Source organism: Mercurialis annua, linkage group LG5 (genome assembly GCF_937616625.2).
Source record: "Mercurialis annua linkage group LG5, ddMerAnnu1.2, whole genome shotgun sequence".
NCBI lineage: Eukaryota > Viridiplantae > Streptophyta > Magnoliopsida > Malpighiales > Euphorbiaceae > Mercurialis > Mercurialis annua.
Window position 1 is genome coordinate 51,439,741 of NC_065574.1, and position 17,423 is coordinate 51,457,163.

The window sequence follows — 17,423 nt, forward strand, 5'->3', positions numbered from 1 at the left end:
CATTTTCCTCATGCTGATCAGCCATTCTGATCAAAGCACGTCATCTATTAAAAATCTATCTAAACGTTCTAATCGAATACTATCAGGCTCTACTTACTCCTATCAAGCATACAGACTCGATCCTAGAGCACAGCTGGGAATATTTAAAAACAAATGATGACTTAACAAATGACATGACAGAAACTTATATGTTGCAATAGACTCTATATATATATTAATTTCCTAGGTTCACATTCCATACGGTATTTTACAATGATACCAACTTTATCACCTTTATCACTCCTTTCTCAGGCAGTGAAACCATTTTTAGATCATGGCTCTGATACCACCTTTGTCACGACCCGATTCTCGGCATCGAGACCGGCGCTAGGGAATGGGAGTGGTTGCTCTGAAACCCGTAGCAAGCCTTAAAAATACATTAAAAATCACTTAAAAATTTTCGCGGAATTCAAATCATTTTCGAACATTTTAAAATCGCAGTATAAAATGTTCTTATAAAAATTACCATTTAAAACATGCATATAATTTTCTCTTTAATTATCGCATTTTAGTTTCAAAACCATTTCTCTATGGTTTATCATGCATCTCATTATGCATACCATTTTACTATGGTAATTACTACATTTCACTATGCATGCCATTTCTCTAATGGACTTAACTGCATTACTCTATGTAGATGTGTTCATCGCATTTTATACAAGTGCAGTCGCTCGGACTTTCGCACAGCATTCCCACATTACATAATATCAGAGTTTAAGCGTTATAATAAAATATAAAGCATAAATAAGTCCAACGACTACTACGGTATCGCCGTTCATTATTCTAGCTACTGCAACTCTAGACACATAAAGGAAAGTCATTGTCACTTTATTCAAGCCAGGGATTTCCGGAACAAGAAATTGGAAATCCACACGTCAAACTACTCGCCTGTAAAAATATTAAATTCAACGGGGTCAGTTATAAAAACTGGTGAATGCGTACAACATGTACTAATAAACATTAATATGAAAGCAATGCATTCCAGATTACCGATTCATATGAAACCCTAAACCATGGTTCATGTTCCTATATGCTTTCAACACAGGAAACATAAATATTCCATTTTTTTTTCCATTCCATTCGGGTTAACCTTTTATTTTTCTTTGGCCGTATTTATTTTCTCTTTTTGTACTTTTAGCCAGTCAAATCTGATTACTCTTATTTTACGTATTTGAAAGTCCCAGACTCTTCTTACAATACAACGGATTTCGGCAGTACATAAATACTGTCGCCAATTTCACTTTTTTTAATAAAAGGTTCAACCTCTCAGATCTCGGCAGTTTGCTGACTGCTTTTGGTCGTCTATATTCCGTTGCCTCTAAAGATCTGTTTCCATATGTCTAGGCCGTCGCCTGACTTCCAGACCGTCGTCCAGATTTCCACATACCATTTTCACATGCAAACACATTCTAAATGCAATACCGGTGATCACACAGCACTATTGCCGCCCAATAGTAAGCATGTTTCAATGAATCTAAATCGGTTTCAAAATTATGTATAATAGTTCATGCGATTTAAATTCAAAATAAAATAAAGCATTTGCAAATCATGTAAAGCAGTTCGCAATATTTTTAATACTAATATTTAGCAGTATAAGTTGTAAACACACTCACAGTACTCGCTTATTCCAAATATAAAAATATCACCCGTCGAATATTCAAAACCTTTGCTCGCCGGTTTCCGCGACAAAACTCGCTGGATCTAATTTAGAGATTAAAACATTAATAAATGTATTAACTCTAAATTCTAGGATATACTCTAGACCGACTCAACCACATAAACCACATAATCACATAACCAAATTTGATTCCGACTATCTATTCCCGCGTCATCGTATTTCTATACGATACACCACGTAGTTTATTTATTTCATAAATAAACATAGAATTATAATTCCATATAATTCTAACACACATTCAATTCACATAATTTTCTAAAATACACTTTTAGAAAATCTCAACAAACATATCACAATTCAAAAATATCCAAAAATATTTTTCCGTAAAATATTTTTGACCCGGGGCTCGGCCCCCCCCCTTATTTTCTGCCAAAAACATTTCGGCACTAACTGCTGCCAACTGAGTTTAGGACTGAGCCAACATGCTCTATCCCCTCTACTCACATCCCGGTCACCGTATTCCGGTGGTTTTGGCCGAAAAACTCAAAAACGCTAAAAACGCTTAAAAATCCATTTTAAGCCATTTTAACACCGAAATTCACCAAAATCATTTTCAAATACATTTTTAATTTTTATCTTGTAAAAACAGCAGCCCAAAATTTTAAAATAATATTTTTCATTATTTTAGCCATTAAAACCGAAATATCAATTAATAATCAAAATCGATTATTAATCCGTCAAAACACTTCGATTAAATCACTTAAATTCCATAAATAATTATCATATGTATTTCCAGAAATTAAAAATCCCTTTATTTACCATTTTTAAGCGATTTTTAAGCTTTAAAACTATTAAAAATCGAAACCCAACTAATTAAATTAACACCCGAATTAATTAACATTTTTAATCCACAAAAATTTCACTTTAAAGCATATATAAACCTCAACATATAGATCAGCCCAGAAATTTAAATAAATAATTTAATTTTCACGGAAAATTATTTAAAACCGAAACCCATATAAACACTTACTAAAACTAATTAACTAACCATCAAACAACAATTTTAAACCATCCTAAGCATGTTTCTAACACTTAACCAACATCAGCAACTAAAAGTAAGGTTTTGAGCTTGAAATTATACCTCAAACGAACATGCAAATAGAGATTAACGTTCTACGCAATATCCCCGACGATTTTCGTTAACAAAATTTTGAGAGAAAAACAAAGAGTAAATTTTTGTGTTTTGATCTTGAATGGTTCGGCACCCACACTCAAATGGAGAAGAAGATTAAAGACTTGGGCACCAAGTTTGTGTAGGGAAAATATCTAGATATTTATTTGAAGTTTCAATTATTTACAAGTTTGCCATTATGGCATTCTTGTAAATAATTCGAACTCTAGGGGCAAAATAAACTCAACTTTACCAAATATTCAAAACATTAAATCATATCATATGGGCTGAGTTAAAATATTTTTTGGCCTTTAAAAATATTTAAAATAATTATTTTTACGTTTTTTAGTGAAAAAAATCGCAAAATTCACTTTTAACACGTAAAATTGCCAAAAATCACATTTAAGGCAAACACATAACAAATCACATTTTCGCACGTATAAATTCGTCACGTGAATTTATTCACTATTTTCGAGGTCCTAATCAATTAAAATTGGACACTAGCGAAAATAAACACTAATAATTCTACGGGGTATTACACACTGATACCATCTTCAGTCAGGTTTTACATGCAGAATATCATTCTTTTTTGACATCTGGGTTGGCTGAAATTGAAGTTTGTGCTGAAAATACTATTCTGGAATACTATTTGTGTAAAGGATGCAGATATGGTAAGTCATGGACTTTAGTGGATGACCTTCTTTGCCCTGTGATTGTTTTGGATCCAAACCATTGGATTCTCGTGCGGGTTAATTTTGAAGAGTGTAAGGTCTATGTTTACAATTCCATAAGGGATGAGACGATGGATGCGACTGTGGCAAGTTATATGAAGTGTTTTAGTGACTATCTTCCAAAGTATTTGAAAAAGTTTGATTTTTATTCGATGAGGAATAGTCAGGCATCATTTGCTCTGTGTTCTAGTTTTGACAGCAGATACAATCCATTTACTGTTGTAAATGTTGTTGATTTGCCAATTCAAAGCAATAGGTCAGTTTTTATTTTTATTTTTGTTTTTACTATATTTATATTTCATAATTATATTTCTGTTTTTTAGCTTTTATATTCTTTAATATTGCAGTGATTGTGGAGCATTTGTCTGTTTATTTGCGGAGTATTTCATTGATTCGAAGCCTATTCCCCCAACATTTTCTGGACATAAAATGGAATTGTACCGTAACTGGCTTACTCAAGATTTGGTTAAATATGGGAGGTGGAAGATTGAAAAGGGGTATTCAAGTAATGCTGAAGGAACTGTCAAACTTCGACGAGAATTGAGGAAGAAGAAAACCTAAAATAGTTTTTTATAATGTTTGAATTGATGTGTTGTTTTTATGTTTAGTATTTTGTTTTTATTTTTAGGATGGTTTTAATTTGTATTAGACCTACTTATGTTGTTCCTTTATATTGTTTTAAGTACATGACCCTTATAATTACTTTATAAAAATTAGTTAGCTGAATATCTTGTTATTTTTGTTTTTTATTGCTTTTTTAACTCAATGTCAACGCACAATCAACAATAAGTTAACAAAATGTCAACAAATTATTTATTTATAAACAATTGTAATCCTTGGTTGTCATTATTTTATATATTGTAACTTAATTTCATTTATAAATCATCAATAACAAAACTATTTTTGTCATAATAGTGTTGTTATATATATATATATATATATATATATATATATATATCAACAAGAATCAACAACTTATTTGACAATTCGAATTGTTTTATGAAACAAATGAAATCTGAAAACTGTAAATATAAGAGTAATTATTTTTAATCATAATCATCTCCTGCATGTTTTTTTATTGTGGCCTACTTTCTTGCAAGCTGAACACGTATTCTTAGATTTTTTTTCATGACCTGCCACAAATCTTTTTTTCTTCGGTCTGCCGGATTTTGTTCTTGATTCTGGCGGGAGCACGATGACTTCTTTAACTTCTTGTGGTATATTCCATGTTTTAAGTACATGACCCTTATAATAGCACGAAGGAAAAACGGAAGATCTCTTGGATTAGTTGGGAGGCTGTTTGTAAGTCGAAGCAGGATGGCGGTTTGGGGTTTAAAAATCTGAGAGCTTTTAACTTGGCGATGCTCGCTAAACAAACGTGGCGTCTTTTGAATAATCCTGATTCGCTATGTGCTAGAATATTCAAAGCAAAGTACCATCGAACTACCAACATTTTGCAGACAACTAGACAGCGTAACTCCAGTTTCGCTTGGAAGAGCATTATGGAAGGCCAAAAGATGTTGAGGTCAGGTCTTGTTTGGAGAATAGGGAATGGTAAGTCCGTCGATGTTCAGAAAGATAAATGGGTTGTTTCTAACAATAGTCCTTTTTTTCTGAGGCCCTTAAATGTTCAAGAAGGTTGCATGGTGAGTGAATTCATTGATGAAGATAATGCTCAGTGGGATCTTGTGAGGTTGAATAATACTTTCCTTCCTAATGAAATTGCTGAGATCACCCAGATCCCTTTGAGTTATCGTCTCCCTCCTGACAGATTGATTTGGTTTCCTAATAAGAATGGTGTGTACTCCGTCAAGTCAGGGTATTACCAAGCTCGTAAATGGCTACTCAGGGATAGGCCGAGTGCGTCAGGTAGCAACAACGATGAGAGTGGTCTGTGGAGGAAAATGTGGAGTTGTAGAATCCCTCCCAAGGTGAAGCATTTCGCTTGGAGAGTATGTCAAGATATTCTCCCATGCAAAACAAATTTAATTAGGAGGAAAATTCAAGTAGACGCTGCTTGCCCTAGATGTGGATTGAACGAGGAATCAGCCATGCATGCGTTTAAAGAGTGTGACATGGTTAGAGGGCTTTGGTTGATTTCTCCGTTAAACCTTCGAGTGGAGACGTTCAAGTGCAACAGTATGAAGGAGTGGATTATTATGATGAGTAATGCGTTGAAGAAAGAGGACTTCCACTATTTTCTTATGTCGCTATGGGTAATTTGGAACGATAGGAATAATATTGTGTTTAATAATAAACGCCTGAGCCACAATCTCTTGTTCCAGTGTATTGCTCCTATGATCCATCAGTTTGAATTCAGCCAAGATGGTGAATTGGGGCCTGTTGATCGCCATAAGCAGAAATGGGAGCCTCCTCCCCATAATGCGTTCAAAATTAACTGTGATGCTGCAGTCTCTGTTGGAAAAAATGGCTCAGCAGTTAGCGCGGTGTGTAGGGACTCGTATGGTAAGGTTGTTCGAAGCGGCGTTTTGCTGTTGAAAGGTATCCTAAACGTTGAGGCAGCTGAAGCTGCTGCAATTCGGTATGGGATCAAGCTGGCTGAACCGTTGAACCAGTCCAGAATCATCTTCGAGTCTGATGCTGCTGAAGTTATTCGAAGATTCACAAATAATAATGCTGCCATAGATAATGTGCAGCTGATAGTGGATGATTGCATGGAGTTGACGAAGGATTGGAATGTGAGCTTCAAGCATGTGTATAGAGATGGTAATCAAGTGGCCCATTGCTTAGCAAAGTGGGGTTTTTTCATTGAGAAAGATTGTGTTTATGAGGGATTAGTTCCTTATCCCGTTAGTAATCTTGTAACCTGTGACTTGATTTAATAAAGCTCATTAGTTACCTCAAAAAAAAAAAAAAAATTAGTTAGCTGAATATCTTGTTATTTTTGTTTTTTATTGCTTTTTTAACTCAATGTCAACACACAATCAACAATAAGTTAACAAAATGTCAACAAATTATTTATTTATAAACAATTGTAATCCTTGGTTGTCATTATCTTATATATTGTAACTTAATTTCATTTATAAATCATCAATAACAAAACTATTTTTGTCATATATATATATATATATATATATATATATATATATATATATATATATATATATATATATATATATATATATCAACAAGAATCAACAACTTATCAACAACAAAGTAACAATCAATCAACAAGCAATTATAATTTTTGACAATTCGAATTGTTTTATGAAACAAATGAAATCTGAAAACTGTAAATATAAGAGTAATTATTTTTAATCATAATCATCTCCTGCATGTTTTTTTATTGTGGCCTACTTTCTTGCAAGCTGAACACGTATTCTTAGATTTTTTTTCATGACCTGCCACAAATCTTTTTTTCTTCGGTCTGCCGGATTTTGTTCTTGATTCTGGCGGGAGCACGATGACTTCTTTAACTTCTTGTGGTATATTCCATGTTGATTTATTTGTCATGGGATAAACGGTGTGGCTGTATGTGTTGATGTATGTCTCAGTCATGTAGTACTTGGTGCAATAGAGTAAAGGATTCTTGTTGTATTTCCTTATCACAGCAACCGCATGAGCACACGGTATTCTATCTATTTGAAATCTGTTGCAGCAACATGTTCCTTTTTCCAAATTGACCGAGAAAGGCGTTATTGTCTTTGTGACAGTATATATATTGTCATTTGCAGGGCTGACCTGATAAAACCAATTTTTTGAACATAAATGTATTTTCTATTTAAATCAACAACAAAGTAACACACAATCAACAACATATTAACAATATACCATAAACAATAATCAATTTACCGTTAGATGCAGAGACTGAATGTAGTTTGCATTCAACATTTCTTCAGCTGTTTTTGACATATCTGTCTTCGTCGCCCTTGCACGCTCTCTATTTGCATGACTCCATTTTTGCACAAGTGAACGTAAAAACTCTAGCATAGTCGTTATTGGCAGTTCTCTTGCAGCTATGTTTGTGGCATTCAATGACTCAGCAATGTTGGATGTCATCGTCGAATACCTACTGTTTGGTGATTTAAATGTTGTCCATTTCTCTAATCCGACTTCTTTGAGATATTCCCTTATTTTCGGGTCTAGCTTGTCAAGTTCTTTCATGTGTTTTTCAAACTGCTCAATATTGTATGCTTTCGCTGCACCAAAAAAGTGTTCTCTGATTTCTCCTTTCGCTTTTCTATATCTCGCTTTGACATTGTTAAAGAGATGGTATGTGCATATCCCATGATGAGCCTCGGGATATATCTTTTCAATTGCTTTGCTAATGCTTTCATGTCGATCGGAGATTATGCACATTTCGTCTCTTACTCCAAATGTTTCTCTAATTTTCGTAAAAAAACCACTCCCATGATTCATTATTTTCTGAATCTACCACACAAAATGCAAGCGGAAATATTTTATTTGCGGCATCTTGAGTTGCTGCTGTGAGAAGAGTTCCTCCATATGCTGCTTTTAGAAATGTTCCATCAACAACAATAATTGGCTTGCAAAAACCCCAACCTTTAATTGAAGCATTCAATGATATGAAAACATATAAAAATCTGTTTTCCCTCGTTTCCAGTTCGGTAACAGTACCGGGATTTGTTGTTTTCAAGGCATGTAGATAAGAAGGCAACAACTGGTACGATTCAGCCGGATTTCCTCTTGTAAGGTCCAATCCCTTTTCTTTCGATTTCCAAGCTCTCTGGTAGCTTAGTTCGACTCCATACTCTTTCTTCATGTCTCTAATAATATCTGCTGGTGTATAAACAGTTTTGAAATTTGTATACTTGTCTTTTATGAAATTTCCAATTAATTTGGATGTCGCCTGCCTTTTATCAGCCATTCTGTCAGCCACTTTGCATGTGTGTTCTTTGTTGAATTTTCTAACAATGAACATGTCTGTTTTCTTACTTCTTGACGCTCTTAATCTCCATTGGCATTCTGATTCATTGCACATTGCAATATACTATATTTTGCATGACTTGTAGGATCTGAACTGAAAATGATTTTTTATCGCATAAATACTCAAAATAGTTTTCAATATGCGTTTGTCTCGGTATTTTTGACCTTCTTCTATTTCCATTTCCTTTATCTCATCAATTACCAAACTGCCCATGTATGGACTTTGAACTTCTTGATCTTCGTTTAACATCCTCCCCATATCATTTGCATATTGAAAGATGCTTGAAACTGAATTTGAGTCGTCATTATTTGTTGATTGGTCTTTCTGTTGACAAATGTCTTCTATCGTGTTTTCGTTGTGATGTGTTGATCTTGATGATGATACATATATCGACATGTCTCTTATTTTTTTTTTCTATTTCAAGACAAAGTAGAAATTTTGTTGGATCTGTCTCTTTACTCTTCATTTGGAAGTAGAAGGTTAATGCATCATTATCTTGTATTAATATTGGTGGATAATCTGCTTTAACCTGGATAATATCAACAAGTCAACAAAAAAGCAACACAACAGTAACAACAAATCAACAGCAAGTGAACATGAATGTTAAATCAACATGCTTTTACAGTCAACAAAAATCAACACAACAGTAACAACAAATCAACAGCACGTGAACATGATGTTAAATCCATATGCTTTTACAGTCAACAAAAAATCAACACAACAGTAACAAAAATTCAACAAGATAATTAATTAAAATTTGATAATTTCATTACTGATGTTGAAAGTACCTGATATTTGATTTGCATACTTGTGTCTTGTAAATCTATTTGTATCTGTTTTGCCAGTAATTCTTCAAGATCCTTCATGCAACAATTTTTTGGTATAAGTAGTCCTTTGACAGTAAAATCTGTATATTGCAGTTTATTGTCCCAATATCCATTATATTGAATAAAAACCGCTACGCTTTCCATTCCTGAACAGAAATCAACATGAAATCTAAAAATTATTTTATTTTGATTATTTAAATTTTTTTTGTATTAAATATCAATGTATTCTACATATTGATGTATTTTTAATAAAAATTCAGTTTATTTCAGTATAGACAGATATAAACAATTTTAAATAATACAAAATAATCAATAGACAAAAAATCAAATCTAAATCAGAATAAACTCAACTGTTTTTTCTGCAGATTTCTTATCTTTTAATTATTGTACTGTGAAGATCTTGAATCTTTGCTTCTGAAGAGGAGAATGAAGTCGAAGATCAGCTTGTAATGAATTGATGATTGAGAATTTTGCGATTATCGAAGAGAAAAAGAGAGGAGCTGAGCGAGAGAAAGGAGAAGTTAATGAGGAGAGAGAAACTTGAGCTGTGAGGAAGAGAGAAAATAATGACGATGAGAGAGAAGATGAATGAAATAATGATGACATCTGTTATTAGGGTTTATTATATAGATGTCGTATAAAATTTATTTTTTCCAGCGTGGATGGTATTTTAGGAATGTGAAATTAGTAACCGTATAAAAGTTATTTGTTATCAAATATTGGTTGTTTTTAAAAAAAACCCTTTTATTTACTATCCAAACTCGACTCTCGCATTATATTTATGCGAGCTTGGGCTAGATTTTTTGGAGTCTTTAAATTATAAAATATTAAAAATTTGAGGTCGTTCATAAAATAATAAAAGTTTATTGTGGGTTGAAGTTTGGATCGGGTTTGAGACAATTAACCGTCCACATCTGATCTGAGTGGAACGGGCCGGACCGATAAGCAGGCCCATACGTTAATCTAGATTAGAGTATGCCAATTTTCTGTTCAAGTCTTAATTATGGGCTTATAAGCTCATAAGTTTTGTTTACATTTCTTCCAAAGTTAAGCCTATGAAGTCCAACAAGTGTGGTTCAATTTTCTTTCAGGGAATAATTATACTACTTGTGAAGTTGTGCCTAATCTTTTTGAATTAATAATTTCAGCATTTAAATATTTATTTTAAACAATTTTTTAAAATCTTTATTACTAATCTTTATTCTAAACTTATTTTCCTTTCAAATTTATGAATCTAGTCAATAAAATCCTTTATATACAGCTAATATCATTTTTACTTTTAATTTAACTTTAGTTACTTACTTTCTATCATATTTATGAATCTAATCATATAGGCACTATATAATAAGCTAATTTTCATAAGTTTATTTTGTGAAATTAATCTTATAAATTTATAATTTTATTGAATAAATTGAAAGTATTTTTATAATTATTTACTATTCATTGAATGATTAAAACAAAACTGTTTGATATGTACATGGAAAGCGAAATTTTAAAAAGTTAATGAAATGTAGGAATTATATTGTAATTATTTTTTCAAAAGCCAAAGTTGGTATAGTCATGTTAAGGTCAAAATCAGAGCCCAGTTCAAATAGTAAAAGCAAGGGATGCTGGGCTTGTGTACAATGACCCCAGTTGAGCCCTCATGATTATGGATATGTAGTATTTTTAAGGGCTTTTTTAAAAAATATTTCATATTTTTTTATAAAAATACCCTTTTTTATTAGTTTATTAGTAATTTATTGATAGATTAGAGATAAAAGATACTATATTTTTTGTAAAATTTTCAAAGAATGAGGTATAAAAAGTAAGTTTTTTTTAAACCATTTGATTTTTGAAAAAAGTAAAAATTAAATTGAACTGAGAGTATAATATAATTTTATTTGATTTTATTCATTTTCATTTAATCGAAATATAAAAGTAATTTTTCTTTTTTTTCTTTTTATAATTATAAAAAAAATTATATATATATATATATATGGAATCAAATCTAACTAAATTGTAATATGCCAAACATTTTTAATCATTCGAACACAAAAAAGATTATATTGTAAATAAATGGTATTTGTAAAAATCATCTTTTATTAATAATGCACTAAGCTCCATCTCTATTAAATTGTGGAGAGACTGTCTATATCAATGAGATGGAGCTTAGTGCCTATTAATATGTAGAGATGGCTTCAATGGAAAATTTTGCACGACATCCAAATTCAGAGAAATTGTTGAACCACACATCAAATTGATAACTAGACATCAAATCTTCGTGTCCATGCAACTTTTATCAAATTATATAAGTGTTGTCCAATAAACTATCAAGATCGTAGGTTAAATTTCTCCTATAAATATTTTTTCCTTACCAATTATCAAAAAGAAAAAAAAGACTTTAAGTATAAAATACTAGTGTCTATTACTCCCTTTACAAGAAAGGCTGAATTTTATTTTTGACATTCTAAATAAAAAATTTGTTTTGAGTTTTTAAAATTAGTTAACTAAATAAATATTTAAAATATTTCAATTTGAATTACTTTTAGAGAATTAAATTGAATTTATTACAGCTTTGATAATAATAGAAATTAATAATTTTAAATATTTTTGATATGAAAAATAATCACACACACACACACACACACACACACATATATATATATATATATATATATATATATAATTTTTTTAATAAATATAAATAGTAAAAAATAAATATGTAAATAATTTGACAAATACATTATAGATAGTTAATGTAATTTTAATCAAATATTCTTTTATATGTTTAAATCAAATAAATATATTGGACAGAGGAGTGTTATTTTTTTTCTTCTGCAGCAAGTATGTGAAGAGTTGCTATAGACTATTCACGTTAATAACATAATGTCTTTTTTGAATTTAAATTTTTAATCAACCTTTCAAGAGTTCAGCCTTCTAATTATCATTTTTCTTCTAAACTTTGCAAGTCCATGCCTAATTGATTACGTAGATACATATTTCTGGCCAAATTGATTATAATAATACATAAATTCTAATTTAGCACGTAAATAGATATTTCCGATCAAATTGATAGTTATATATAGGTTTTAAAAATTAACTTTTAATTCAATCAATTAAAACATGCTAATTGAAGAGATATATATTTAAATTTTTTGGATGCCAAATACATATTGTTAATTTTTTTTAGATTTTCCTTCTATTTTAATTTTCTTTTATGCTTTATTATACATTTTCTTATTTATTAAAAAAGAAAAGTGTAACGAGTCTAAAGTCCAAAATACAAAGAAGATTGATTTGTTCATAAGGAAAAAAAGGATCATGATAAACTCAATAAAACAATCATAAAAAAAGGAAAATTCTAATTTAAATTTGGTTCATAAATTTTTCATGCACGTATATAATGAAGTGTTAAAAAATCTAATAAAAAAAATATTATTTTTCCTGGTAAAAAGGATAATTTGTTGGTTAGGTATGAAAATATATTCTGCAAATTTTTTAATGTCAACTATATATATAAATAATGGGCAAAGGGTCATCCAGAATTCTAAACTTGTGCGTCAAAATTAATTAACTCATATTTAATTATTTTAATCAATTAAAAATAATATCCTCTATTTTTACACTAGATAATTAAGGACAATATAATACAAAATGAATAAATTTATGGACCGCAATGACCCACAATTGACTCAAAAATAGAGGTTTTTTTTGAGTGATTGAGGGAACTCCCAGCGTTATCCGACCATTCTGTATAAACCCTCAAGGAGGTTAGTCTCAGCATCGCACCTTTCGAACCTTCCACTCATATGGGTCTTTTAACAATCCATCCAAAATTGCTTCCAACAAATCTCATTTTGTGGTATATGAAAGACGAACCTAAGTTTTAAATCTCATATTTACTGTCCACAACTATGACCAATTGAGCCAACTTGTGATGAGTAAAAAAAAAATAGAGGTTATTGTCTTTTTTTATAATTGACATAAAAATAGAAAATCTAATTCTTAATAGATTAAATTAGATAAGTATGAGTCAATGAACTTAAAAACCGCAATAATCCTTTATCATAAAATAAATATATAGAGTATAAGACAATAAATAAGATTAATTGGTACAAAATCATAACAGTGATTAAGATGATCACTGTTATGATTTTGTAATAATAGAGCACTGGAAAAGGACTGATTGCACCACTACAAATTACAAAAGCACATGCATTTGTAAGGGTCAATTATCCCATCACACTCAAATCTCCATCCCTATGAGAGGACTGCTGGTGGGTACTTACTAGTACAAGGAGGGTCCATTTATATGCCCATAAAATTGTAAACTTTTACATTTTCCCCTTATTTTTCTTTGCTCATTATTGCAATTTACTCCAAGGTATATAATAAATTGTACTCCCATAAAAAAATAGGTAAATTTTTATTTTAAATGTCTCAAATTACAAAATTTATTTTCATTTAGAAAATAATTAATTAGATAAATATTTTTAATATTGTTAATTAAATTAATTTTAGTCAACAAAATTAAATTAGTTATGGCTCTAATTACAATAATAATTATTACTTTTTAATTATTTTATATTTAAAATAATTTTATACATGTATTTTACTAGTCTTTTTGAATAATTAATTAATAAAAATGTATTAGAAAGATAAATACATTAATTATTTAATAAATTATTATGGATAGTTAGTATAATTCTATCTTAATAACTAGATTTTTTTAATATGTGCAAGTCAGATAAATCTATTTTTTACAAACACCGGGAGCCTATGCTATATGTGCCATTACATTAACATTATAATATAAAAAAGTGGATATAAATAATATTTCACGTGAAATTCATTGCTAGATCTATCATATGATACTTGATAATAATTATCAACCTTCACGTAATTTGTATTAGATTTCTCGCAGTTAAAAAGAACTAAATTTTCATGGTTTACATTATTGTTATTGATTTTTAAATTTTTAAATTTTAGTTATTAAACTTCAACTTTACCAACGAGCTGTATCTTAAACGGTATAATCTAATGCAGAATAAGAAACTAAGCATATTAGAGAAGAAAGAGAAAGATATTCATTGAATCTTAGAAATTATGATTACAATGAAAGAGAGAGAGGAGCTCAGCTTATATAGCATGAGCTGAGAAAACAACTGATAAAAAAACACACGCAGTGTGTGTTGCTGCAGAAGAAGAAATAAAGGAAAAAACAATAACAGAATGCCAGGCTGTAATGCCAGGCTGTCAAACCAAATATAACTGCAATACCCCCCCTCAAGCTGGATCATAGATATCCTGAAGATGCAGCTTGGAAATAGCAGTTTGGAAGAAAGCAGGAGGCAATGGCTTAGTCAGGCAATCAGCAAGTTGATTTGCAGAAGAGACAGGAAGCAAGTGAATCAGGCCAGAATGTAACCTTTCTCGAACAACATGACAATCAATCTCAATATGTTTAGACCTCTCATGAAACACAGGGTTGTGAGCAAGTTGAATTGCAGAGGCATTATCACAATAAACCTGTGCTGGAAACTTGACTGAGTGATTGAAGTCTGTGAGTAAATACTGAAGCCATTGAACTTCACAAGTAAGAGCAGCTAAGGCCCTGTATTCTGCCTCTGAACTAGATCTGGATACTGTTGTCTGCTTCTTTGATTTCCATGAAATCAGAGATTGTCCCAAGAAAACACAGTAACCAGAGACAGACCTTCTAGTATCAACACAGGAAGCCCAATCAGAATCTGAGAAAGCTTGAATGCTGTCCACTGAAGTAGCTGGGAAAAACAAACCTCTACCAGGAGCAGCTTTAACATACTTAAGAACTCTCAACACAGCCTTCATATGAGTGTCAGTAGGACAATCTAGAAATTGAGAAAGCTGCTGGACAGCAAAACTCAAATCTGGTCTAGTGGTGCACAAATAAAGAAGTTTGCCTACCAACTTCCTGTATAAAGAGTTGTCTGAAAGAAGACCATCTGAGGACTTAGTCAACTTCTGAGATGTAAGCATGGGAGTTGGTGCTGGTTTGCAATCAAGCATGGAAGTATCAGTAAGTAAATCTATTGCATACTTTCTCTGGTTGAGATTAATACCAGAAGAAGACCTGATAACTTCTAAACCCAGAAAATACTGAAGAGGACCAAGATCTTTGATGCTAAAAGACTGGTGAAGAAATTGCTTAATTGCAGATATAGCAGAAAGAGATGTACTGGCCACAATCACATCATCAACATAAATCAACAAGGCCAAAAAATAATCTGCAGACTGCTTAACAAGTAAAGAAGGATCAGCTTTGGAAATCTGAAAACCTTGATCAAGTAAAGCCCCAGTGAGCTTAGCATTCCACTGTCTGCTGGCTTGTTTTAAGCCATAAAGAGACTTCAAAAGTTTGCAGACCTTAGTACTTGACTGTGTGGATGAAAAACCAGGAGGTAACTGCATATAAACATCCTCTTGCAAATCTCCATGCAAAAATGCATTGTTAATGTCAAGTTGATGTAAATGCCAATGTTGACTGGAAGCTAGAGCCAATAAGGTTCTCACTGTAGTCATCTTTGCCACAGGAGAAAAAGTCTCCATATAGTCTAAACCTTCTTGTTGGGTATATCCCTTTGCCACCAATCTAGCTTTATACCTTTCAAGACTGCCATCTGCCTTATATTTGATTTTATAAATCCATTTACAACCAATAGCCTGCTTTCCAGGAGGTAAGTCAGTTACTTCCCAAGTCTGGTTAGCTGCAAGAGCTTGAATTTCTGCAGTCATAGCTTCTTGCCAACAAGGAAGCTTAATAGCTTCATTATAGGTTTTAGGTTCTTTAAGAACAGAAATGGAAAGAGCAAAATGTTTTTGAGCTAAAGGAAGGTTGGAATAAGAAAGAACAGAAGAAATAGAGTGAGGTGGAAGTATTTTTAGTAGGTAAAGAAATGTGATAATCTTGTAAATGGGAAGGAAGAACAGAAGCTCTCTGAGATCTCCTAAGAACAGGAAATTCAGTGGCTTGAAAAAGAGGAACAAAAGTAGTTGCTGGGAGAGGTGGTGTGGACCATGGAGAAGTAGGAGAAGAAGGTGGTGTTATGGCAGGAGAAGAAGGAACAACAGTAGACTGTGGTGGTGGAAAAAAGTCAGTGTCAAGGATTGAAGGAGTATTTTGAAAAGGAGAAGAAACATTTTCAACCTTGGCAGAATATGGAAATATTTTCTCATAGAATTGCACATCTCTAGACACAAAGACCTTTTGAGCAAGAAGATCATATAAAATGTAGCCTTTGACATTGGGTGGATAACCCAAAAATATACACTTAACAGCTCTTTTATCAAACTTTGATCTGTTGTGAACCAGGACAGAAGCAAAGCTCAAACTACCAAAGACCTTGAGATGGTTATAAACTGCAGGCTTATTGTATAGAACATGAAATGGAGTTTTATCAGCAATAACAGGAGAAGGCACTCTGTTGATCAAATAAACTGCATGGAGGACACAGTAGCCCCAAAATTTCACAGGCAAAGATGACTGAAACTTTAATGCTCTGGCAACATTCAAAATATGCTGATGTTTGCGTTCTACAACTCCATTTTGCTGTGGTGTATAAACACAACTTGTTTGATGCAGAATACCATGTTTGTGATAAAACTCAGGAAACACAAACTCAAGACCATTATCAGATCTAATGGTTTTAACAGAAGTTGAAAAATGATTTTGCACATAAAGAACAAAATTTTGTAAATGAGTTCTAGCTTCAGACTTAGATTTCATCAAAAACAGCCATGTGTATCTAGACAAATCATCCACCAAAGTCAAGAAATACTTATATCCATGCAATGCATCGGTTTTGTAAGGTCCCCAAATATCAGCATGAACCAAATCAAAAACACATTTACTACTAGAAACACTCAAAGGAAAGGATGATCTCTTCTGTTTTGCAAAATGACAAGTATCACATACATCAATCTTAGAAACCTAAACAGAGGAATCAAAGTTTTGAATTATTCTCAATCTACTAGGAGAAAGGTGACCTAGTCTAAGATGCCATATATCCAATGGATCTTTCTTATTCTCTTTCTCATTTTGAACAACACTATTACAATTTGTAATCTGCAGATCTTGTTGTTTCAAAATGTACAATCCAGCTTTTTT

At 31.8% G+C, this 17,423-nt stretch overlaps 2 protein-coding genes and 1 long non-coding RNA gene across 3 annotated transcripts; all 3 read right to left on the minus strand.

Annotated features, from left to right (window-relative positions):
• Positions 1–816: 816 nt before the first annotated feature.
• Positions 817–3,011, minus strand: LOC126680727 (uncharacterized). Its single transcript, XR_007641274.2, has 3 exons — positions 2,799–3,011; positions 1,653–1,740; positions 817–927 (listed from the first exon to the last, which is right to left on the minus strand). It is a non-coding gene; the product is annotated as an uncharacterized LOC126680727 (long non-coding RNA).
• A 3,833-nt stretch (positions 3,012–6,844) lies between these two features.
• LOC126682034 (uncharacterized) lies at positions 6,845–7,879 on the minus strand. Its single transcript, XM_050377591.1, has 2 exons — positions 7,373–7,879; positions 6,845–7,261 (listed from the first exon to the last, which is right to left on the minus strand). The coding sequence occupies exons 1-2, from the start codon at positions 7,877–7,879 to the stop codon at positions 6,845–6,847; spliced, it is 924 nt and encodes a 307-aa protein (XP_050233548.1).
• A 25-nt stretch (positions 7,880–7,904) lies between these two features.
• Positions 7,905–8,864, minus strand: LOC126682035 (uncharacterized). Its single transcript, XM_050377593.1, has 2 exons — positions 8,633–8,864; positions 7,905–8,506 (listed from the first exon to the last, which is right to left on the minus strand). Exons 1-2 carry the CDS (start codon positions 8,862–8,864, stop codon positions 7,905–7,907), a joined length of 834 nt encoding a protein of 277 aa, XP_050233550.1.
• Positions 8,865–17,423: the final 8,559 nt, after the last annotated feature.